The sequence below is a fragment of the Oryzias melastigma genome, linkage group LG21, assembly GCF_002922805.2.
Source record: "Oryzias melastigma strain HK-1 linkage group LG21, ASM292280v2, whole genome shotgun sequence".
Lineage (NCBI taxonomy): Eukaryota > Metazoa > Chordata > Actinopteri > Beloniformes > Adrianichthyidae > Oryzias > Oryzias melastigma.
In genome coordinates, this window is record NC_050532.1 from 953,359 (window position 1) to 979,730 (window position 26,372).

The following is a 26,372-nucleotide window of genomic DNA, read 5'->3' on the forward strand; positions in this document are numbered from 1 at the left end:
GAATTGTCATTTGAGAATTGCATATTATGACTTAAAAAAACTTCCATACATTTGTATATTTTGTAATAAACTATGCGTGGTCATGTTTGTACCTAAGTGTTTTTGAGCTTTTTGTTTCTGTAAAATATTTTATTTCTGTAAATGTGAACTAAGTTAGCCTGTGTGTGTGATTTTGACATGATTTATGTCAAATTAGTTTCAAATATTGTTGCACTTGTCCAACTCAAATTTGATTTTAAACAATTAAACACTTAAGAAAAATATATAAAAATAAGCCCAAGCTTCTTTTCTTGTGAACTTATTTAATTCCTATATATTCAGAGATAGCACTTTTGTCCTTAAACAGTAAGAAAATCAGCCTAAAAACAAAAATCAACATAACACACGAAACTTAAATCAAAGACAAAAGTAGAAATATTTGTCTTAAAATCTGCAACAACAGATTCTAGAAAAGAGAAAACACAAATCACAAAAAGTAATTTTATAGATCTTTTAACTGAACTCCAGTTTTACATCAAATGTCTTCAAATGTTTCCATTACAGTCAAGTACAATAATTAATGACTTTTGTACTCGTCCAGAACATTTCTGTCCTTCAGTGTTTGGATCCGTTTGTTGTTGGTGATTTGTAATTTCTGAGTTGTTCCAGAAAGCCAGGGTTAGGGGCGGACGCCGGTCGAACGGATTGGACCAATGAGAGGGCTTCATCAAAGGACTGGCCTTCGCAGGCCATCAGGTAGCCGATGACCACCGCGGGGGCGCGGGAAACTCCAGCGTTGCAGTGGATCAACACAACCCCTTTCTGAAAGAACGTAATAAAAGTCTTCAATCACACACACAAAAAAAAAGAAAATTTAATTCTACAGTATTTTCTCAGTGTACGTTATTCACTGATAATCTAAGCATCAACTTTTAAAGAAATTATTGAGTTTTTCAGTTAATTTAAGAATTAGTTAAATCAGACATCTCTTTAATCAACTAAAATAAAAAGTATTTTTTCATAAAACGGTCTTGAAAGCAGCACAAACACCCACCCCATCACCCCACCCCCACACAAATAAAAACTTTCACGCTTTCATGAAAAAATGACTATGAATATGAACTTACATTAAAACTGAACTGGAAACAAGCAAAAACTGGCTTGAAGTGAGCAAACAATATCTTAGGGTTTTGTTCCCACCAGGAGCCGTCACACCCACAGCCACTGGGTGGGTAGGGGTTGGGTGGGGGGTGGAGCATCACAGCTTTTCTCATCCTAGCAAGCTGGGGTCTACACCCCATCCACAAGACCTGCGGGGCCCTTGATACCCATGGTGATCTCTACAGCAACACAACAGGGATAGCCCCAGCTATGAGGGACACGCCCTCACTACAGAGATCTAACTTACCCAAAAGAAAAAGCAGTTTTTACATAAAAACCTCTATTCTTAGAGGGAACAAACTGGCTTAGCCCCATGTAAAAAAAAAGGTTTAAAGTCATCCAAATAGACCCATTTTCTGGAAGCCTAATTTTATTTCTTGAATTTCAAAAAAGGAAGAACACAAAGACTCATCTGACAAAATAAAAGATCCTAAAGACTACTGCTGGAAGATGCTGGTTCTCTTCCATCCTTCCCCTCACATACTAAACATCAGCTGGGATGAGAACAGTGGAAGAGCAGACAATAAACCAACAGATGAGGAAAGCTGGAGTAAAGCTTTATTAATAAAGCATTTTATAAACCAGTCTCAAAATGGTGAATAGATTTAACATTTGCTTGTAAGCCCGTCACAGTGTTGGTCTGCCAGACATGTGAACGGGTCAAAAGCAGGAACCAGAACAGAACCCACAGCAGGGAAGGGCCATAGCTGGAACCAGAACTGGTACTAGAAACATGGACCCTCAGCTAGAACCAGAACCTGTGCCGGCCATGAGAACGTGTCAAACCTCTGACCTCCATGATGTTGACAGATCTGACTCAGGACACGGTGGAGGATACAGCAGTAAAATAATAAGAATGTTTTCGATTATAACATGTATCTCAAACAGGCAGTTTTTTTTATAGAAGGTGTAAAACCGATAAAATATTTATTGATTTATTTTTTTACTTGATGCATCAACATTAGATTCAAACAAAAACACAAAAACATTTAAGAAGAAATATTTGGCTAAATTTAAACCAAAGTTAATAATTTCAGACACAAAAATGCTAAGAGTCTTTAAAGAGGTTCAGAAAAAAAGTTTCAAAAGTATCTAAAAAAACATTTCAAAGAATCAAAACTTTGGGGTAATCCATTATAGAGTTCAGAGAAGGATTACCTTTTTAAAAATACTTTTTATGCACTCTAGGCTATTTAATATTAAGAACACCAGTTCTTCAAATACTCCATTCACACTTTAGCCGTGGTGTCAGGCTGTTGTTTTGACAACATTAATATCTAAAAATCATTAGAAGCCACTTTACTACTTGTGTAACCTGAGAGAGTATTTCAAAGTAAAAGCATCAGTTTGGAATTACCAAGCGCACACACACACACGCACACATTTCCTGTAATCATACACCGCTAATGACTGCCTAATCACTGAACGATTGTGGTGTTGTGTTAAGGTGAGCTTCAGGCTGCGCTGCTAAAAGCTTGTATAACTCTGAGATCTGATCTGTGTGCGGATCCATAAAACATGAGCAAAACTAAACATCTATTATTCAGAACAGAGAAAGAGGAGAGGAAATGAGGTGAGGATGTGAGGAAACAAGAAGAGATAGCAACACGTGTGGCATCACAAAGCCACTAGATATTTTAATAAACACAATCTGTGCTTAATCCACAGTCGGGTCTTACCAAAACTCTAAAAAGATGTAGCTGTGTGATATCCAGCATCAGGGGTTGAATTGAGGAGTTAGACCACAGTGACTGCAACTAACCACTCCCTCAGGGTATGGGCCTAACAGTGGAAACAACTTTCACTCAGTTTTGTGAATATCACAAGAAAATATTTGTTCTTGATCAGAGTACTATCAAATGTCATTAGGGGAATATTCAAAGTGGAAAAGTCCAGTTGTTTCAGACCGAGTCCGCTGAATTTAGTCCGGATCAAGTTCTGAACCTTGTGTTTGGTCTGTGTTCACTTCTACATTTTTGTTTCAAAAAAAAGCTTATAAACAACCCATGAGACTGAAGATCTCTTTAGTCATTACGAGGGCGGGGCAAAGCAATGAGAGGCGGAGGTTATGGAAGTCCTGCAATCCTCATCAGGATAGTTCACTTATTCCACGTTATATTTCACTGACCAATCTGTATCAATGCCAGGTACAGCACTTTTTACTGCTGCTATTGACTGTATATATTCATTGGAAACTTCAACCCCTCCCCTCTAGTGTTTCAAACAGGAAGTAGCTGCTGGTTCCAAGAAAAATCCCATAGAGTTCCATTGAGAAATAGACAGTTATTATTAAGTCATTCTATTTGTCAGAATAACCATTCTTGCTCTGATATATTCTTTTGAACATCTTCTTTCTAATCATATTTTATTTAAATATCTTTTTCTTTATCGCAAGTTATTCAAGTAATAAACTGACTAATCAGATGTAAAAGCATGAGGTGCCTGCTGGCCCCCGACCTGCTTTCAGTGGAAGGGGTGTGGACGTCCAACAAACTCACTCATGATTGGCCACTGTAGTTCCTCTGAAAACGTGACTCAGACCGACTCGGACCAATCACTACTGGCCGGAAGCAAAGTATCTTCTATGGGTGACGTCAACACCGCGCTTTGTCCAGTAATAACATATATGTCTATGGGTAGACTGCGAGGAGGTTACTGAGGAGGTACACTGATAAGTGCATTGATTGTTGCGAAAACAGTTTGAGAAGCAATGTGGGTCACATTAAAAGTGGTTTCAATGAGCCTGCATTCATCCGACCACATTTCAAAGATTTGCTGGGTATCATCTGTGTTTGTCCATGGTGTTTGAATCTCACTCTGTTTACATTCCATAATGCCTAGCTATGGTGGCTGTATTGATCCAGTTGTTCCACTCCAAGCATGGAGCCTATTCAGACCGAGGAAACATAGTGCAAACCGGAAATTGACCAATTGGAAACGTACCGAGACCACCTTGAAAGATGGATCAGAGAGCATGTTCTGGTCCTGGACCAGCTGTCCACTTGTGTGTATTCAAACTCAACATTCATTCTGGATTGTCAGGGGAAACAAACTCTGATTCATTGTAACCCTTGTGCTATCCTGGGCATGTTGATGTTGTTGGGAGTGGGGTCATCTGGACCCCATAAGACATCAATTTTTCATTTGTTCATTTGTTTAATTTTTTTTTTATAATTTTTGATTTTCACTGGTGTCCATAGCAGATAGAAAATCCAGTCCTCATTCATCCACATTTGTCATGGGATGGGTATCACGTCAAGGCTTGGGTCATCTGGACCCCATACAAGGGTCAAGAGAACCAAATGTGTCCATTCTGAACACACTCTTGGTGTTGTTAAAATAATGTGGCTGTAAGACTCGCTGGCTAGGGTTCAAATATCTTAATTTAACATCTATACACATTAAGAATAATATTATGGTAGCTATGGAGCAATGTACATTTTATAGGGGCTGATATTTTACGTAAACCAAAGACGGACATCAAAGGGCATTCTATATGTTAAAACGCACCTAAATTCTTACCAAACAATTCTTTTAATTCATTCAGACTGTGGTAGTTTACTGATTAGAGCAACATGAAAAATAGCCAAATGTGAACTAAATACAGTCATGACTTTTTATCATAAACATAAATGTCACCTTTAGATAGCGGCTCAAACTGTTCTTTAACAGAACTTTAAGGTTTGCATTGCAGCAGCAACCATCAACTTAATTTTTTTGGCAGATGTCACCAACGGAACCAGAAATTGTCTGGAAGTTGTATTTGGTCAAAAATTAAATGGCAGCAACTCTCACCAATCAGGAGTGAGCTTGTTGGAACTCCACACCCTCTTGAAAGTAGACTCGGGAGAATCTGTCAATTAGGGATTTCAAACTTTCACCATGTGACCACATACTTTTATTGAGGCATCTGATTGGTCAGTTTATAAATTAAATAATTTGCACCACAGAAAAAACATGAAAAATAATTATCAAAACATGTTGAAAAAGGAATCAGAGCAAGAATGTTTTTTTGTGACAAATACAATGTCTGAGTAACAGCTGTTGATTTCTCTATAGAAGTCTATGAGATTTTGACTTCTTGGAACCAGCAGGTACTAAAAACATCTCCTTATTAATACTGAAGGAAATTCAAAACAGCAAAGGTTATTTTCACTTTGCTCGAAGAGTAAATAGATATTTACACAAAGAGGTCAAAATCTGAATAATCGATCATCTTTGGAGGACTCTAGTGAGCAGGCTTAGTGTGACCCAAACCGAGTCGGAGAGACTTTCTTGGAAGGAAGTGATATCATCAAATGTCATGGAAGATCGGGCAAAGATCCTTCAACCAGTTTAGTTAGGAGCTACCATAGGAAGTCTCACATGTAAGTTTAGTTTGTACATGACACATAAACCTTCAGGCTCCACCCAGAGAACAGATGTCAGATGTTTTCTTTGGCATGCATTCATGCGGTGGCATTTAGAAGCAGCTTCATGTTTTCTAAGTAGTTGGTGACACTCGTCTTGCGTAGCAGCTGCTGATGCACCGAGTGTGACCGGCTGCCATCCGAGACCATGATGATATTATCTCCTTTGCAAACGGAAACTAAATGAGGCCTGTACAACAACAGGTTCTCTGTGAAAAGCAATTTAACTAAAGCCTGTCTCTGAACCGATGGATTCGCTCTGAGAAGTCGTTCAGAACATTTGCTTTTCAGATGACTATAAAACTTCCAAAACTATTGAGTTAGTCGTAGTCTAAAGGCAGATTGTAAAGACTTCTAAAGACACTTTGGATTAGCCTTATTTCTGATTTAATTTTTTGTTAACTGAATAGTTTTACCTCTTTGCGAGCTTGTTGGATAAAGTCACAGCACTCCTGGATGTATGGCAGCAGATCTGTATCGGGATGATCCAGAATGCTGACAGTTTTGTAGATAAAGAGGTCGGGGAACACGTTCTCCACTCCGAAGGCTACATTCAGGATGTGAGACACCTGACGGTGAAGATGAGGAGAGGAATTTTAATGCTGATCACACGCAGGAAATGGCAAACACACTTAACCAAAAAGGTGTTACATTGAGCCATGCTTGACTAAGGCCTCACAAAACCTAATTTTGCACAATGTTCTTTGTTAAGCTTATGTTGCAAGGCCAGTTGAGAAGGCCCTTTGTAAGATGATAAATGTGGGGTATTTTGGTGACAGGTGGGTGAAACCTCAAACTGTTCAGGCGGTAACATCCAGCAGTGATGAGTGAATGTGTCACATGTCTGTACCTGAACTAAAGGACGGGATGAACTGAAAAAGATGCTTACCTTATGTTTTCTTAGAGTGCTGAAATCACATGCAGCATCCTGAGAGCCTGTTCTTGGAGAAAACACACACTTAGAGACACACAAACACAAATGTGTTCATTTGGGTCAACCTAGGATCCATCTGTGCAAATGTGGTATCTATTGCAGGTCAAAGGGTCATTCAAGTTTCACCTGTGAGCCCTGAGGGGTCACGTCTCCCCCACGTTCATGCTCATGTTACCGTCTGCTCTGAGCCAGAAAGTAGCATCCAGAGCGGGGGGGGGGGCAAAATACTGCAAGAACCATTGCCTGTGAGATAATGATTTTATGGAGGTCAGGGAGAGGCTTAAAAGCCACATTTCTGGAAAAAAAAAAGTTGTATTCTGTTGTTTTGGGACATTATTTAATGTACGGACTTGATTAACTTCGAAATTAATGTTTGGTGAATAAGCAACTTCAGTTACAAAAAGGAATCCCGGATTCAAATTGTTGACCGAAGCAGAGCTTGGATTCCTGTTGTCATGATCTTGTTGTGCGATGGTCCCTTGGGGTTAGTGCTAGGATTAGGTCTGATTCTACTGTGTGTCACATCAGCTGTCAAACATGGAGGAGAATGTGTGGTGGTAGTGGACTGTTTTGCTAGGTATTGTGTATTAAGTGGGTCACTTAGTAGGGTTAGGGTTGATAACACCATGAAGGAACTGTATGTTGCTACAGGATGCTTTAGGAGCTGTTTATTCAGAGTGACCCACTTATCTATTTTACAACATCCAAAAATACACCAAAACTAACAGTGTGGCAAACCAAAGATTTTAAATGATGATTCGTGGGCACATAGCGTCATATTCTAGCCTTCAGTAGTTGAGTGTTTTCCGTTCCAGGCAAGTCTCTGTTGTATTCTGACAATTTCTCCGTGTTTATTACTGTAACTTGTCCTGTCAGCTGCAGTGCAAAGTCTTTTAGCTAAAACGGAGGGCTGCTAACAAAGACAGCAAAAGACTGCTCAGATTCAGATCTGGAATGTCATTCCTCCCAGTCAATCCCTTTCAGGTATCCATTTCCCACATGGGCACTGAAAGTCAACCAGCAGGGCAATGGAGTCCCCTGTCAGAACGCTTTTTTTTTTTAAACCCTAAAGACTCATAAGCCTTGTTTCCACTGAGTGGCTCGGTCCAGTGAGGAATGGTACGGTACGGTTCTGGTGAGCATTTCTACCCAGTCTAGCCTTGCTCCCACTGAGCGGTTTGTTTTCACAGCACATGAGAGGTGTAGACCGCTAGTGTGTCATTAGTGCAACGACTAGAAAAGCAGCAACAATGGAGGTCGTCCTGCAGCTCGACTTTTTCTTGCTTTACTTTTAGTACATTGCGTATTGCAGGAATTTAATATTGTTTGTGAGAAGATTGCGGCTGGGATTGAAACCGCAACCAAATGCTTACAAACGTTGGAAATGTTAGCTTAAATTAGCACTATCTTGGTGCTTTCTAATGTTGTCATCACTTTCTGCCAATCAACGGGAGGCTACAGCGACTCCGCCCCAGATCGGACCTACAATGGATGGCGCCTTCAAGAGGTAATGGGTCTATTTTATAATGGAAGCACTCAAAAAACACCGTACCGTAACGCTCAGTGGAAACGAGGTATAAGAGACCTGTCCCTAACATGGAGGCACATGCAACCAATCATTCACCAAGGTGAACTTCAACATATGACAATTGAGCTGGGGAGCTATGAGCAAATTCTCACAAGCCCGTAGACTCTCTCCACAAATAATTGCAGAGTGGAAGAGAGTCCAACCCCTCTAGAGGAATTAGGTTTCAGAGACTGTGTGTGGGGGCCAGCCCAGCTACCTGTAGCTGGTAATGCTCAGCCTCCTGCACAAGCTCAGGCTCCTTCCCACTCAGTGAGGTGACATCCCACGTCCAGATGGTTGGAGTCCACCCCTGTGGGTTGGGTCATCCAACAACCATCCTTGACTGCCACCAGGTCACTCAACAGCAGCCCAGTGGTTCTTTCAAATAATGACAGAGCTTTAAAAGCCCCAGTTTTCCATAACAATCCCCATGTTTGAGTGTAAGAGTGTCCATCAGTATACCAGGACATCCTAGGCAAGATGTGAACAACTTTTTAGAAGTGTAACCCAATCTTGATCCATGTGTCACGTTCAGAGAAACTGCGTCAGTGGACCATGTTTTTCATCTCCACTGTCAATGCATCTTTTTGAATTTTTGGCAGTAATGTCTCTGGTGCCAGTTTGGGTGGATATCCACAAACTTGTTGGTGGTAGTCGGAAGTACCTGGCCTGGACCTGGCTTGCTTGTGGGACTCCCGGGTATCAGCAGCCCAAGCAGCAAGCAGTGCAAGCAGTTGCAAAGGCAAAAACGTGGGTTTGTGGGGAGTTTTATCAATAAACATTTTATTCAATGCCTCAGGAGGAAGCAGTTCTATCTATGACAACATCATCTACAGTGTGAATGAGTAAACAAAAGCGAGGGAAGTCTCACCCAGCAGCAGGAAAGGCTTGACGAGGCCAACCTGCAGGTCCCAGGAAGTATCGGGGATGTACCCCAGTGTCTTCTCTGAGGGGGCCGGATCTTCCACCACTGTAATTGTTGAACCCTTCCAGGTCTCGATGATGCGGCGGCCACTCAGAGATGTCACACGGGTGCACTGCTTCCGCAGCCTTGTCCTGGAAAAACTCTGGATCTCTGCTGTCAGAGACTGCATGATCAAACCGCACTCAGCCTGAAAGAAAGACGGATGTTTCCTTTATACAACAGTAAAAAGAGTCTTCTACAGCTGTGTTTTATGTAAAAAGAAGTAAAATTTAATATTACTGTAATCAGCATTATTATTCAGAAGAGAAAAAATCTGATTGTTCACCTTCTTATGATTTCACTGAACTCAGAAAATGCAGTTTACTCTGATAGACCAAATATATTATAAATTCCACATAAGAACCCCCTCTCCCACTAGGGCTAAAAACAAATGTAACTCCTAAGAAATACTTCTACAGTGCTTTTCTACCTGTCATGAATCGGTCCTCTGTCTGCCCCTCAGCAGGATCCATCACCTGAGTACTAGCACTTCCTGGGTCTCCACACTACACTTCCCATCAGTCTCTGTTGTCGCTCCCAAAAGCCCTACAGTCATTTTCCATCTCCAGTCACTCCCAGCAGTATTTAGTCAGAAGTTTTTTTTGCACCGCTCTGCCTGCATCACTGAGCGTTCTCATCCTGGCTTGATCTTTTGTTTCATCTGACTCTGTTTCATCTTTGACTCTGATTGATTGTTTGCTGCCTGCTCCAACCCTCGTCTGGACCCTGACCTCTCTGGTTGTTCTCTGGTGCCCTCATGCTCGTGTTTGACCTCTACCTGCCTGACCCTGATTTAGTTTTGTTGACTTTTAGCTGAGCTTCACTTCAGTTCTCCTGTCTGTGCTAAAAACACCTGGACTTGGATCAAGCCGTCTTCGCGTTCATGACACTATTGTCTTCAAAGTCCAAAGCGCTTCCTTTACAAATCCCCTTCACTGATGGTGGTAGAGCTGCCGTGCAAGGTGGTAATCAGACCACCAGGAGCAATGAGCTTTCAAGGACACCTCAACACATGCACTGCAAAAACAGGCCCCTTAAAATGTTCAGAGCTGAGAACTGAACATGTAACATTCAGCTGCTCTAACTCGGCACCATAGCCATCCATGGAGTTTAGTGTCATTAGCTAAGAGATTTTGAAGACATAAAATATAAAAAGCTTTGGAGAATTTTATTTTTAGGTTACCTGTGATGCTTTTCAGGAATCAAAACAGGAACTGTTGGAAGAACTGATTGTAACCAATCAACCAAACCAGGGGTGTCCAAATCCAGGCCTCCTGGTTTTTCAGGAATCCTGCCCTATCTCCTGCTGATTACCTGGATCAGGTGTGTTTGGCCATTAAGGAGCTTCAGTAGCCATTTGGTTGGAAAGCAAGTAGGACACCGGCCCTTTAGGCCTTGATTTGGACACCCCTGAACTAAACAATATTCACTCTATCAGTCAGGGCATTTTCAGAAATCATTGTGAGACAAAAAAAAATGAATTCTGTCAAAAACTTGGGCTTGACATACATTTGGGAATGCGCCCTTGGTATGTAGAGCCCAAAAACGGTTTTAAAAACTTTCATAGCTATGCAAGAATGTGAGAGTTTTGAACACAAAAGCCTGAAACCTGTATTTACATGTATTTACATAGTTAATTCATATTTTGTTCTTCATTGTTGGACTGCTTTGGCTCCAGACTATCAGGCTGCTCTAGAACACATTCAAAAAGTCTCAAAATGATCTAAAAGACTGTAGAGTTCTGATGATACTCCGGAAGAACACCTTAAATCTCTTTATACCAGAATACAGTTCATTCACATGTGCAGTTAAAGTTCTGAGTCATTCACATCCAAATGTGTGGTGTTTTCAACCAGATCACAATCACTGAAGGTGATCTGGAGGAACTATTTGGTGGTTTACCCTCGTGTCTTTGGTGTGGCCCAACTGTTGATTTGAACCCACAACCTCAAACACAAACTTCACTCTGATCTTTTCTTGTCCCACAGTGTTGCAGCCATTAAGCTTTTTCTCAGTGAAGCAGATGTTACAAACGTTCCAAAACTCGTCTTTGTACCCCTAAAAAAGACCTTTATAGAAACCACATCCTTCACACACACTTCTTCACCAGGAAATTCACACAGATTTCAAAGTAATGAATTTCTGCTTTAAGAAAGGATGCTGTCGGGGAAAGAAATACTTTGCAGACACTCTTAACCATTGAGCTGAGCGTGTTAAACTTCTTAGATTCACTTGCAAGCCTTAATGGTGCTTTATTATCATTGTTATATAAATTTGCAACTTTTTTTATATTTATCAACATTCTTTTTAATAAAACTTTTCTTTGTGAGAGACCAAACTCTAGAGACTTTATTTATAGAAGTATAGTTTTGTTTTCATGCCAGTTTATAAGTCTAAAATTTAAGACTTGAATTCACTTGAAAAAAAAAACTTCAGATTGTTATTTTTTTGTCTTTTTATGTCTTTATTTTTAGTTCAGATTGTGGTCATATTTCATGCAAAAATGACTTGGTCCACATAATATTTTTAGAAACAGCTGAAATTAAGTCAGCAAATTTGCATAATTCTCTAAATAAATAATCAGTTTTAGCATTTATTATAGCCTCTAAAATAGGGATTGTCATGTTTGCAGGTATGATGGCTTTTGAAATATTCAGCTGATAAATTGAGCACAGCTTTAGTGAAATTACTCAAAAACTGCAAATGCAAGCAAGGATGCTAAAAGGAAATAGTAGTATTTGTTTCATTCCTGTTTTTTACAAAAGTTTTACACTCCATCACAAAGAAAGCCTGAAAACCACTCGTCATTTGCAGGTACCTGCCTCTTCGGGTGTCTGGCTCTTCACAGAACTGGTACCAGCTCCACTGAGGGCAGATTATCGAGTTTCACGCCAGGAACCAGAAAACAAAGATGACCCAGCTCAGTCAGTGGAGGAGAAACTCTCCTGTCCAGTCATCCTCCACTGTCCCTGTAGATGTCAGGTGTCTGACTTCAGATGATTCACCAAAACAAACCCAGCCGACTTCTAAAAAGACTGCCTCTGACAGTACTGACCGGCTCCGCTGGAGGTGAGCTGCTGCTGTGGTGAAACATGAAACCTGTCTGCGTCCCTGAGCTTCATCAATGCTCTTCAACACCAGCACATCAGCCAGGAAATTCTCATGAGGTCACTTTCATCGTGTTTGCATAAACAAAGACACAAATACAACACTTTCTGTGCTGAAAAACCTCAAAGGAATAACAGAAAGCAGTTTGAATGGAAGGACTCAGAGATGAATGACAAGTTTTCTTTAAAAAAAAAGCCACTAGAGGGCGCCATATTCTTACTTTGAAGGAGCAAACCGGCACCAAAGGAAAGTCTTTCAAAATAAAACAAACTCTTGTTTGTTTAAAAAAACAGATTTACGTTTACTTTAGCTTGAACTATAATCGTATTATGGCTAAACAGTTGCACGGTGGTTGTACCTCACAGCAAAAAGGGCCCGGCTCAAACTCGACCTTACTGTGTGGAGTTAAAGAATTTGGAGAAGTTGTAATTTTATTTAATTCTATGGGCCCTCCAGATAATTTTATTGTTATGAATGACTCGATGTATCTTGTGTTCATTTCCAACTTGTATAATTTTGACAAATATATTTTTATAGAGAGTAAAATATTGAAAGTTATTTAAAGTTTAAGTTGATTTATTCTGTAATAATATTCCTGCCTTTTTACTATCCGTAATTATGTTAAAAACTTACGGTTTTTAAGTTTTAAAAATTGTCATTTTGTTAGCTTTTTGGACTATTTTGGTATTTACTAAGCTTTTTCGGGCTATTTTGGAGTTTAGCTAATATTTCAGCTACATGCTAGCTGTTTGGCTAATTTAGGCCTCTTTCAGTTTTCTAGGATATTTTGAAGTTTAGCGTTTTTTTCAGCTACATGGTAGCTGCTTTAGCTAACCTAAGTGGGGTTTTTTTCCTTTTTGTTGTTAGGCTAATTGGCATTTGGTGATATTTTAGCTGGCTATCAGGTTCAGCATTTTCAGCTATCAGCACTAGCGTCTTCAGCGGCCAAATTCAGCTAACAGCATTCTCAGGAATACAGCAGGGTAAGCGGGTTCATTTTTCAGATAATAAAATCTTTTCTATTTACGACTCTGCTCTTTGAGTTATCAATAAATTACTTTCTTTATATAGCACTTTTCGTCAACTTGCTGGTGAATAAAAACAAAAAGTTGAACATAAAAGACATGTATAAACATTAATTAAAACATAAAAAGTTGTAAGACACATTCGATAAAAGAAAAAATAATTAAAAAGACGTAAAAATAAATAAAATAACGGAAACGCTGTGGCTAAAATTAGTTAAACAATAAAGACACATTAGATTATTTATGTTTAAAATGACTCATAAATCAAGTTATCTGTGTTACTCTTATAAGAATATTTTTTTACTTGGTGTTTTAATGAGCATCAAATGGAATAAGTGTATTCCCTGACTCATAAACCCCATGAACTTGATACTGTTGGGATTTGCACCTTGGTTTGTGATTTTTTTGTTGTTGTTTTCATGCGGTTCTGTGGATAATTTGTGTGCAGGCAGACTGTGGTTTCTCCTGGATGTTCTAACCTCTTCCTGTGGTTCTCGGTGGAGCAGTCAAAGCTGTCTGCACATATCGTCTTAGCTCTCAGTATTGAAGGAGATGTCGGTGTGCTTTCTCTGTGTTCTTCCAAGCCTTCCAATGCTGACACTGAGGACTTTGAAGTTGGATTTGAAAGTTTTATTTGGTTTTTAGAGTAATTTTCCACTCTTGTGTCATTTTTTTACATTAGAACTATTGGATCTACTTTCTAGTTTAGTTCATGTTTCTCCCTGCTCCTAGATTTCCTCTCGGCAGCCAGCCGTGACGGAAACTTTGGAATTTCGTCCACATCTTTATACAGATTGCGTTTTGTTTTATGGACACTTCATGAAAAAATAGCATATTATAAATAGTCAGTGGCTTCAGAACTCTCTGTTATGCAGAGTTTTTCATGTGAAACTTTGTGACAGCAAGGTGTTCAGCAGCAAACCCAAACCCTCGCTCCAGTTCCTCCTGGACAGACCATGTTTTTATTTCCAGACCTGATAAAACAGCTTATGTGGGATCATTTCTTCTATCTCTATCTAAAGTTTTATTTGGATTCCACGTTGGAAACTTCATCCCTGACATCTTGTTCTTTTAAAAAGTCAGTCACGTTCTTCATCTGACGTCTTTTTTGTGCTTCTTTTTGTCCAATACACCCCGTTAGTTTCACTGTAAATTTGTACAGTGTAAAAAAATAATGAAGTGAAAAGAATGAGGTTTTCTGATGTAACTGCATGAACAATGAAACAGTCAGGCTGTTACAAATTAATCCAGAAACTTCCATCAAAGCTGAAAGGGTTGAATTCATTTTAACATAGGTATACATTTGCATACTCGCTGACAACTTTCGTCGGTCATTCAGAAGTCTATATTTAACCAAAAAAAGATGTTTGTATGGAGGCTGCAGCTTAATTAAGTCGACTCCCTTATACTGATACAAGTTTCACAAAGAAAACACCACACAATATATTGTTATTATCAATATCATTATGTGTACATGTTGGGCGATAGAGCGCCGTCCAGCGGCTGCTGCCCACCACTGAGAGAATTTCCCCATTGTGGGAGTAATAAAGGATTTCTGATTTTTCTTTTTATTGAGTCTTCAAGTTTGACAAAAAGAGACTGCTAGAACGTAAAAGTGACTGCCAGACAGAATGACAAATCATGTAACTGACTTCTGTGTATAGCAATACAAATATAGCACAACAGTATTAATCATAGAAAAGGTGATTTGTACCAGACTATAACTCTCAGAGTTAATTTTCATCTGCAGCCTTCAATACATGCAAATACAGGAGTTAACAATTAGCATAAAATGTATTGCGATTACATAAAATGTATAATTATTTCAAAATAAAAAACAAAAGAGAAAGAGAGGAGGAAAAAAGCATTTTACTTTTAAAATACAGTACTGCATATTTAATCATGTTGACATGTCTGTTTTGCTAAAAAAAAAAAAAAAATCAAAACCTATTCAAAACAAAGTCGCATTCAAAAAAAGCAGAATTAAAAAAAAATGTGTACAAAAACAAACTGTATTAAATAATGTTGCGTTCAAAAAAATGTTGAACTCCAAACAAAAGTCATATTCAGAAAAAAGAAAAGCTGTATTCAAAACTAAGAAAGTTATATTCAGAACAAAAAAATGGTATTCAAAACAAAGACAAGTTGAATTTAAAACAAAGAAAAATCATATTCAAGACAAAAAATATCATATTCAAAGTAAAAATTTGTATTCAAAACAAAGAAAAGTTGTATTTACAACAAAAGGTCAGATTTCTAAACAAAAAAGTGTATTTATAGCATAAAAATGTCACAATCAAAACAAAAATGTCATTTTCAAAACCAAAAGTTGTATTGAAAGTTAAGAGTATTCATTGTGTAGAAGCATACATGTCTTTTTTACAGTTATATTACCCCATAGTTTTTGTCTCCCAAAAGAACCCATTTTTACATCTGTTTGTTTTAGTTCTGGATCATCTGTTTGTTTGTTTTTTTACCTCCCAAAGGGTAATAGGTCAAACTAATCAGAGCCAGGATGTGAGCATTTTGTTTCTATCCATTATAAACATTATGATATAATATAGGAATAGCTGACAGCCCACGCTTGACAAAAGATGATTTACAGGTTGGTGCAGGTCATAGTCAGTGTGAGGATGCTGGGCAGACTCCTGTAATAATCAATTACTGATTGATTTTACCAAACAGCCTCAATTTTCCCTCTGCTAAATTAGTACTAAAGTATGAAATATCCTTCCTGTCTCATTTATATAGTCTTAAAACTGAATGTGTATTGTGAATGTGATTAATTTTATTATTCATTTGTTGTTTTTAGATAAAATTATGGCCAAAACCCCAGTTTAACATGGTAATTTATTCATTCAAGAGGGAAGTTATTAGAATATTCCTGGAAGTGGTGTGCTAAACATTTTTGGTGCATAATAAATTTGCCAGAGAGGTCAAAGGTTATATTTGAGTCTCCAGTCTTTAATCTCCTCTTGTGATATTTTTCTCTGACTTTTTTCTCAGACACCAACCTTTGGGTCAAACAGTCCTACTCCGTTTTGAGGGTTGAAGGAAAAAAAGAAACCGAAATAATCATCATATATTACTTTCAGTCTCTCAATACCATGTGTGTGTGCGCGCACGTGTGTGTGTGTGTCCACAGCTGCAGTCTTATTTATCTTGGAAAAGATTCTGGCAGTTTCCAAGAATATTTCCACACTGACAGAGAAGCGGTTCTCTCTCGGGCTGAAATTGAACCTTTTTTCGTTCCCCAGCTCCTCACAGGTTTATATCACTGTCTGTGCAGGAGTGATGAGTGACACGGGTCACTTCCAAACACATCAGAGTGAAAGCATCGTCACGACAGAAAGCTGGAGAGAGCTTAGCGCAGAAGAAGAGAAAGTGTGAGGAAACGAGGCAAGAAAAGGTCAAAGAGTTAAAAATGCAAACAACAAGGGAGAGGCCGTGGATTTCTGCAGTATTTGTGTGTGTGTGTGTGTTTCTTTCCTCTGATAAGATGTTCTTGCCAGCTGCACAGGGCTCACGCAGATGAAATCATGAGAACTAGTAGATGGTGGAAAGAGGAGAAGTTGAGATGGAAAGAAAATAGTGAAGAAAGTGTGGAATAAAAGTGCTGAATCAGTATGTTGATCCATGAGTCAGAAAACCCGGAGAGACCGTGGGAGCATGTGTTCACTGCAAGTCAACCCTAACATGGGAAACTCCTCCAACATCTGACAGCCATTACTGCTATCAATACACACAAAAACAGCCTGGCAGCTCTCCGCTTCATATTCCTGATAGGAAACCAACAACAAAACTGTCCGTGCTACAAGACTGCAAAGGTCAGGGGTCAGTATCAGCCACTCAACCATTTTAGCGCCCCTCCCTGATCCTCCAGACTCATCGACAGTAAGAGAGAACTGGACTGAGTCGGTGTGACATCAACAAACTGGCTTACTTTTGGCTCCAACTAAATTAAGTCGATTCATTTTTTCAGAGGTGATTAGCCTGAATTTGTTTTGTTTGACTTTTCCATGGCGACCACTCTCGCCAATCAGGAGTGAGTTTGTTAGAAGACCACACCCCTTCTACTTGAAAGCGCACTCAGGAGAATGTGTCAGCCAAATATTTTGATTGTTCAACAAGGCATCTGATTGGTCAATTTTTACGTTGAAGGACTAGCAAAAAATGTAAAAAAAAAAATATGATTGTCATCAAAGATGTCAAAATTACCGCTTTTTAATCCATTTTCAAAATTATCTTTTATGTCCTTTTAGCCAGAAAAAAAATTAGGATTATCATCAAAGACGTTAAAATCGCTGCTTTTTGATGCATTTTCAATATGATTTTTTATGCTGTTTTGAGCCACAAAAAAAAATTAGGATTATCATCAAAGACGTTAAAATCGCTGCTTTTTGATGCATTTTCAATATGATTTTTTATGCTGTTTTGAGCCACAAAAAAAAAAAAAATAGGATTATCATCTAAGATGTTAAAATCACCGCTTTTTGATCCATTTTCAAAATGATCTTTTATGCCATTTTTAGCCAAAAAAAACTGTCATTTTATAGGACACAGCTTCTGCTCAATGGCAGGAGTTCATTAGTAATTCACCTCTGAGTTGTGGGCGGGACCATCGGGGTGATGCAATCCCGCCCCCCTTCCCCTCCCCACTAAGGAGAGCTCTACCTTTGTTCTGTTTGCATTACCAAAGGGTAACAGACTCGATCTGTGGGAAAACAACAGCAACAAATTTATTGTGAAACTCACGCCAGTGTGGAACACCCACATGGCTGTGCCCCCCTCCCCCAGAAACTAAGGAAGATCATAGCACTTCATCTTCACTGTTCAGTGGAAATCCAAGAGATTCAAACGATCCTTTTCTCCCTAAAATAAAAGGAGAGGCAATTTAAAGGCTGATTTAGAAGTGCACCCTGGTAGTATCGGCAGAGCTAAAGAAACTGGCTTTTCCTGCTTTGCTTTGAAAGCATTGAAGGCTTAACTGTAAATTTCAGCCCAGTCAGGCTTCTGCCTTTGGGGGGTCAGGGGCTTTGAGATGAAGTCGCACAGGGTGGTAGATGTTTAGGAAAAACCTTGAATAGCTGTGTGAGTTTTGTGGGTTTTTTTAAACAGAACAACGCTTGCAGAGCTAAAGCAATGGCACAGTGAAAGAAAAAAAAAAGAATTTGGAATAAATTGGAAACATGTTGATATGTAATCTCTTAAAGTCCCATTCCAGTGGTTCTTAAATAATAGGGGTGTTAAGATGCAGTGATTAATTGATTTATCCAACCAGATTGATCTGTCTGAGGCAAGTTTTTAATCAAATCGACCTATATCATTTTAAAATCGTTTTAGAATCATATAAATAAATCCTATTTGAGCTCAGAAAATATTTGGATTAACATTTTGTAGCTTTATTCTACTATAATGTAAAAACAACCAAGAGCCATCAAAGCGGACAACACACATGATGGTAGCAACAAATGATCAACCATCATTACAGTCTAGAAGGTGGAAACCATTGACTGTATATAGAACTGGACTGAGAGACTGAAGTCAATTTAGTCGCCATTTTTCCGCGATATGTCAGTCGCTGTGTTGGAACAGGAAGTCCTCAGTAAGCCATGATTAGTCCATGTCGGTCTTAGTCTACATTTCCATGGCAACGGCGCGGTTCACGGCCAAAAACAGGAGCACAGACGCACCTGGATCCCTCCCCCTCTGAGATGCCAGTTGATGAGTCGGAGGCGTGGTCTGTAGCGAGCATGTCAGAGAGCCACACCCCTTCCACTGAAAGCAAGTTCAGGAGAATCCGTCAATCAAAAGCAAAACGAATGTTCGACATGAAACCGACTACTTTTACCGAGGCATCCGATTGGTCAGTTTATAACTCAAATAACTTGCACTACAGCAGCAATACCGTGAAATAATTGTATTAGCAAGAAGATGTTAAAAAGTTGTATCACAACAAGAACGGTTTTTCTGACAAACAGAATGACTGAGTAATGTGAGTCTATTTCTCTATGGGATTCCACTTTTGGGACCAACAGGAACTTCTTACTTCAATTTCCATTTTTCATATACATTCAAAACCCTTCAAATGTTGCCAGATTCATGTGACCATTCAATGTCAGAGCGTTCTAATGTGTACATTATTACATCAGTGGGCTGAACTTAATGAAACTAAAATGTGAATGGATTTGACATGTTTTTGTTTACTTATTTGTTTGTCTAAACACACATTTAATTTACACTTGATTGAAATACAAGAAATCTGGAAAACTTCAGCTGCACTAATGAGTACCAGGTATTCATCTTTCACAATATTCACTTCCTTGTCCCAGCTGACATCCGGATCAGAACCATACGGCTGGACATTACCCATATTGATGGACATTTTTATGTAGCAGTGAAGATTTATGCTAGCGAGACACAGAGCTATCAGAATTAGAGATGGGGGATCGGGGGCAGGGCTACTCAGCTCAGCATCAAAAGCCACACCCCCTCAGAGGAGATTTTGGAAACAGACGCTTCAGATCAACATGGCAAATGGCTTTTTAAGACATTTAGGTTGTGAGATTTTGGCTAAAAACGCCAAAATTAGCATTAAACATTACTAGGAGCGTTTGTTTTTCATCAAAAAAAGTAAAATGGGGAACTTTACTTTAAACTCTCTCCCACTAGCTTACAGCCCCTCCACTCCCAACCTAACATTACCAGTGCAACAAAAATTGTAGCCATGATGAGCTAGATATTTTTTAAAACATTTGAGTTTATTTTACATATTTTATGAGTTGCGGAAAATTAATATTTATAAAATGAAATAAAAACAAATTATCTTAAAATATAAAGTTTGATTTATGTAAACCTAACATTTTTAATAACATAACTTGTGTAATCTGTTAACAAAAATTGTATTCCTTTGAACTTAGTAGGGTTTACAGTGCAGTCCAGATTCCAGCTCAGAGAAGGAGGACAAAGAGGTTCATGGATCTATTTGTCTACAAATGGATTCATGGGAATGGAGTGGAGCAGAGAGCCAGTGACCTGCTGTTGCTTCCTCGACACAAAGTTGTTTTCTAACTGCATAAAGAAATACTAACAAAAGGAATTTTAAGCTTCATTTTTTTCCTCTCATGTGAGAAAAATACCACAAAAATGTGCTAAAAACACCACTTTGATTAAAGTGGTGTTTTTAAAACCAACCACAATATAAACTTTAACTTTCTTGTTCCATTCATCTGTAAAGTGCAGCAGAATGCGCTCAGTGCTGATGTTCCCATGAGCTGTGAGTAAACTCAGCACCTATTCCATGAAATAACAAGACAAATGTGTAAGAGCTTAAGCGGCTTTAGCTCTGTTGACTTTTCATCTAAAAGGAATCTGTCTTAACGCGGAGGATGATGAGAGGGGAAGAAATGAGGTGAGGAAAGCAGAGGAGGGGAGCAGAAAAGAAGGAGGGACCGTGGAGGGAGAGGAGCGTGCATAAGAAAGCAGCTCCACCCTCCACCTCTCCCCTGGACGGGACGGGACGGCCGCACAAAAACACCAATCAGCAGGAACCGAACGGGATCTAACTCTCCGTGTCCTCGCCGCGTGAAGCCATGCTCCCCCGCGCGCTCTGCGTGACTCTGCTGGCCGCGGCGTGCGCGCTGTGGCCGCCCGCCGTCCGGGCGGCGTCCTGCGAGCCGGTGCGGATCCCCCTGTGCAGGTCCATGCCGTGGAACATGACCAAGATGCCGAACCACCTCCACCACAGCACGCAGGACAACGCCGTGCTGGCCATCGAGCAGTTCGAGGGGCTGCTGGGTGAGTCCGGTCCTCCGCGCTGCGCACCGCAGGACGCACGAGCAGGAGGAGGTGGAGGGGTCACCTCCCGATCAAAAGAGACCCAAAACAATAAAATAAATCTCTACTTATCTCAAACTATTACAAAAAAAAGTCATTTTGATTGGTAAATGTTTGATGACTTAATTGATGCTTTAGTCAGTTCATCAATGAATTCTCATTAGAGAAAGTGTCTGACAAAGATTTTCAATAATGTACTAAACTACACTTTATTTCCTTTATAACTTACCTTTTTTACCATCAAACTGTATAGTTACACCAATCAGCAAGAAACCTCATTTTAGTTAAATGCAGTAACAATCAAACAACAAACCTTATTTCTAAATTGAATTATTATACTGTCTTTATAATGAATCTTCTTATGTGATAGTTTTATTTCCGAACACAAAATGAACAGTGAACTAAACATTATAAAAAGAAAAAAAGTGCTCAAAAAAGGAGAGAGTTAAGGAAAAAAACCCAATCAGATTATTTTAAACATAATCACTAAACACAAAACAATTAGAGAAAAAAAGCAAAATAATTTCGCAAGATTTTCAATTTAACTTATTACTATGTTTACAAAATTTAGGGGTTTTTTTTGTCATTGAGTAACAATTTAACTCATTATGTTAATTTCCTCCATGAGAGAAATTCACTTTTTGTAGTTCTTCTTAAAAAGGTTGTCACAGAAATAAAAATAATTTAAAATATTAAAAAAAAAAAAAAGTAGGTGGTCATTAAAAATATGTCCTCATTACCATTACCTTTACTTCACAGTAAATCTCGTGAACATGTTTTCCTTTTAGTTAAATGAAACAACAGTGAGAAAATATTCATTAGGAATAAGTCTGCATATATTTTATAATATTGCTGCTGCCTGGTTTGAAAGCTATCCGAGGCTGATGGGTTCATGAGACTGAAGGTGGGCCTCAGATAGATTTTTATTCATTTCTACTGAAAGAAAACGTAAATAAAAAAAATCAGATCAATCTATAAATCAAAGCACTAGCTTACCCATGATTTCTGAAAAAAAAAACTAGTTAAATCGTCATTCTTCATTACAATAAAGAAAAGTTTTTTCTTTAGCTGTTTAAACTAAACTTATGAATGTCCTCATCATCCACTCCTGAAATACAGTTTTTTAAAACACTCGTCTTGTGGATTTTTTTAGACTTATTTTTGTTTTATTTAATGTTAAAGGAAGTTTTTAGGTTAATCATCCAAAAGAGATTTATATAGAGATTTGCTGTTAATCCAAAGAGGAAAAGACATTTTCTTTTTACAAATGGGAAATTATTTGTTTTCAATAGTATTACTGTTTAAAGAAAACATGGATTTTTAAATGTTTTATTTATTTTTTATTCTAATTAGCTCTCATGCTCTCTTATTGGGTCCAGTTGACCCAACCTTTATATTGATGTGTGATCCCTCCCATGACAAACGTGGACATGATTTCATGTCTGCCACAGACAGTCAGACAGACAGACAGTGAGATAGACAGTTAGATAGATAGACAGACTGTTTATTGTCTGCTCAATGAACAGAAATTCAAATTTCAGTGGGGAGATACAATAGAATTATTAGAATAGATTCATAAATACTCAAGAATCACTGACTTTCTCTATGAGACTTGTTTTTTATCCACGCTCAAGCTCCTTTTTCCATTTAGAGGGTCAGGAATGACCCCACACACGCACACTACAGGATAAGTTGTGTTAGTGTGTGGTATCTGTGTGGTATCTGCCCTCAGACCACGTTCAAATACAGACCTGTACAGACAGCCTGGAGTGAGTTGGGTTTTCGTGGGTCTTTCACTCTGGAACAGTCCTATAAATGTGTTCAGCTGGATGAAATGAAAAGCTTCCCACTTTTCCATGGTTTGGTTATTTTGACATTTTCAGGAGTGTTCCAAAGACTGACACAGAGAAATCTGCATGTGCAGAACCGTCTGAAACAAGCTGCGAAACAAAAGAAACAAAAAACAACAAATAAACTGGCTGCTTCCAATAGTACAGACATTTTTACATTTTCTTTACTCCTTATTTAACAGAAGTTTTTGGGATTGGCGTTCCCTGAGACTTTTAAGAAGCCCGGCTTTGGAAACGCCTAAATCTGCACCTCTGCAGGACAAACGGTCCGTCGGAGTGAAGTGATGAGATGAACGTTGAAATCAAAGTTTCCAGCCGTGGAAGACTAGACTAGGGCCACGATTAGTTGACTAATCAATGACTAATCGACTATTAAAATTGTCGGCGACTATTTCAATAGTCGGTTAGTCGTTAATTCATATTAAATAGAGTCAGAGTGTAGTAAAGTTGAAAGTTATAATGGCATTATGCTATATTTATGGACTATTTTTTTAGGCTAGTTCGGAGTTTAGCTAATGTTTCAGCTACATGCTAGCTGTTTTGGCCAACTAAGGCTTTTTTCAGTTTTTTAGACTATTTTGGAATTTAGCTAATATTTTGGGACCATACAAGCTGTTTTGGCTAATTAAGGCTTTTTTTGTTTTGTTTTTTAGGCTATTTTGGAGTTTAGCTAATATTTCAGCTACATGCTAGCTGTTTTGGCTAACCAAGGCTTTTGTTTCCTTTTTTATGCTAATTTTGCATTTACCTAATATTTTAGCTGGCTATCAGCTTCAGCGTTTTCAGCCATCAGCTTCAGCATTTTCAGCTATTAGCTTTAGCGATTTTAGCTATCAATTTCAGCCATCAGCACTGACATCTTCAGCGGCCAAATTCAGCTTACAGCATTCACATTAGCATTATCTCAGGTAATGCTATATATCTAGCTTTCAGTTAGTTTAAAGCTAATGATGGTTAAGATCTGTGCTTTACATACTTTGTGTATGGAATAATTAGTTGACTAATCGTAAAAAAATAACCTTTGATTAGTCGACTATTAAAATATTCGTTTGTAGTAGCTCTATTTCAGATGTTGATATTGTCAATAGTTTACAACCTTTTCTCCTCTTCTCCAGAACAAAAGGAAAACGTATATATAAAGAAAAAGAAACAATTTATAGACGACACTCAAACATATAACTACATTAATGCCCCCCCCCCGTACTGGAATGCACTGATTTCACAATCTGAAGTATTCTGTCTGTTCATTTGCACGTTCAGTATACACACACCGCTGCGTCAGTATCTGAGGTCTCCAGGTTTGGGGGTTTCTTATCTTTTCTGTAGCTACTTGGTATTTATCAGCTCCTTCCTCTTAGGTAAGTTTGGTTTTATTTCTCAGACTTGAATAGTTCCTATTGAATCAGCCAAAGTGGACATTTGGAGTTGGTGGACGCAGACTCAGGTTCAGCATCAGGGAGTTTACTTAAAAAATTGAAAACTTTTGAAATTCTTACTAAACTGCAGAACAAAATAAGAAATGTTAAAATGACACAATGCTTAGTATTTATAGGACTAGTATGTTGAACATCGGGCTAAGGGGCAAAATGGAGTCATGGTGCAGAGGAAGGGCGGTCGACCTCTGACCGGGGGATCACAGGTTCGATTCCCGTCTTTACAGTAAATGGTGTATACTGTACTTAAATGTTTTGCACAGAGCATTTTTTATTTTAAAAATAAGTTAAAAAAAATCACATTTTGAGAGATGCTAGGTTCTTTTGCTTTTGTGCCAAAAAATAGACATAATTCGTATTTATTCATCCATACAGAACTTTATAACATTATGTGGGGCGTGTGACCTTTGGGCCACACCTGGAACATCCACTGCACTTAAGTTGAAAAAGTGCTCCAGCCCTCAACCAGATGAGGCTTTTTTAACCAGCTAATTGTGAGGTGCTTCACTTCCCCGTGTCATTTTGGTTTCTTTCTTTTGTTGCAGTTTTTACAAAGTAACTTCTGGTGAAGCCAAAAGCCTCAAACAACAGACCGTTCCTCTTCCATGTTTGAAGTCTCCATGAATTCTGAAATATAAAACCATTGTCTTTTAAAGTTCTGAGGATTCCTGATTCAGACGTTGAGGGGTTGGTTGGACTCAAAGCTCAGCTGAAGAAGAGGCATGGAGCGAGAAAGCTGCAGGCTCTCACCAGAAAAATGTTTTAATGAAAGACCTGCAGGCCAAAACCAGGTTTCAGGTCACAAGTTCAAAAGATTCTTGTGATTTCACTGAGAAGCAGATCGGCCAAACCTCAGTCCTCCTCATCTATAAGACACCGGTTTCCTCCTCTGACCGCCGCTGACCTCGTCTCGTGTCATCCTCTGTGAGAGGCAGTGGTATGGCATCTACATTATCCATTCGAATGCACGTCCAGTGTGTGGTCGGCCAGAGGTTCCTGAACACGGCGTTCCCTCACTGATGTAAGAGAAGTGAGTCCTGCTGAGAAAAAAATAACAACTCAAGTTCAGATGAACTGAGCTGAGTCTGAACAAGCATCCTTTACTTTGTTGAACAGATGTGAGAGCTTAATGCTGCTGGAAAATGGTTTCCCTGCATTCCTCCTGCTAAAGTACGGGTTTTATTCCACTTCACAAGCCACTCCAATTCAGTGGAAAATACTGCGATTGCATGATATTTCATTCAATAGCATGGGGATGCTGTGGTGTGAGTTTCCGACCTTTACTGTTACTTGTAGAGTAGATTTTCTTTGGCAGCTTCATCCAGGCGGATGCTTCTGCAACAATGATAGCTGTCAGAAAACCCACAGAGCACCAGCTGGGATTTGAACTCATTCATATTTAAAAACTGTTCTTTTAAACATGCTGTGTCAATAACACACAAATCCAGAAGAGAACAGAATGAAACCAAATCAGAAAGAATAAAACAAATCTGTGAACACTCATTCATCCAGGATTGTTCCATTAAATTCCTCTCTAATCATCTTTTTTGTTTATAGCTAGAATTTAAAAAATTTGTGTCGTTTTTTTAGGACATAGTTTCTATAGAGCAGCAGGAGTTCACTAGAATACTCTGTGTTGTGGGCGGGACTGTTGGCGCAGAGTAAGCCCACCCCAATTTCCTATCATCCATCTGTTTCCACTCTCTCCTGCTAGCTTATAACCCCTCAAAAACCCCGACCTAAAGCCTCGTTTCCACTGAGCAGTCCGGTACAGTCTGGTCCGATAAGGAGTAGTACGGGACGGTTCCGTTAATTCTGGTGAGCGTTTCCACTCAGTTATACCTCGCTCCAACTGAGCGGTTTGTTTTCACGGTGCATGTATTGCTATATTGGCACTTTCTAATGTCGTCATCAGTTTCTGCCAATCAACGGGAGGCTACAGTGACTCCGCCCCATCCATCCTGTTCTAGTTTTACATGGACCCTCAAGAGATACGGGTCGGAACAGTTTAATGGGTCCATTTATTTATTTATTTAACATTTTGAAATCAAGAATGGGAGGATAAAGCCTCTTGAGATGAAACATCTCGTTTTCGAGAGGGTCCTC

At 39.0% G+C, this 26,372-nt stretch overlaps 2 protein-coding genes across 2 annotated transcripts in view; one reads left to right on the forward strand and one right to left on the reverse strand.

The window, feature by feature from the left end:
* Positions 1 to 476: 476 nt before the first annotated feature.
* LOC112155115 (dual specificity protein phosphatase 19) lies at positions 477 to 12,716 on the reverse strand. The gene is made up of 6 exons (XM_024286562.2): positions 12,070 to 12,716; positions 11,833 to 11,983; positions 8,922 to 9,162; positions 6,439 to 6,485; positions 5,966 to 6,118; positions 477 to 801 (listed from the first exon to the last, which is right to left on the reverse strand). Exons 3-6 carry the CDS (start codon positions 9,142 to 9,144, stop codon positions 595 to 597), a joined length of 630 nt encoding a protein of 209 aa, XP_024142330.1. The 5' UTR covers positions 9,145 to 9,162; positions 11,833 to 11,983; positions 12,070 to 12,716; the 3' UTR covers positions 477 to 594.
* A 7,794-nt stretch (positions 12,717 to 20,510) lies between these two features.
* The window catches only part of frzb (frizzled related protein), a 20,027-nt gene continuing 14,165 nt past the window's right edge, over positions 20,511 to 26,372 (forward strand). The window contains exon 1 of the mRNA XM_024285899.2: positions 20,511 to 20,944. Coding sequence (XP_024141667.1) covers positions 20,740 to 20,944 — 205 coding nt within the window. The 5' untranslated portion in view covers positions 20,511 to 20,739. The remainder of the gene's footprint in view (positions 20,945 to 26,372) is intronic.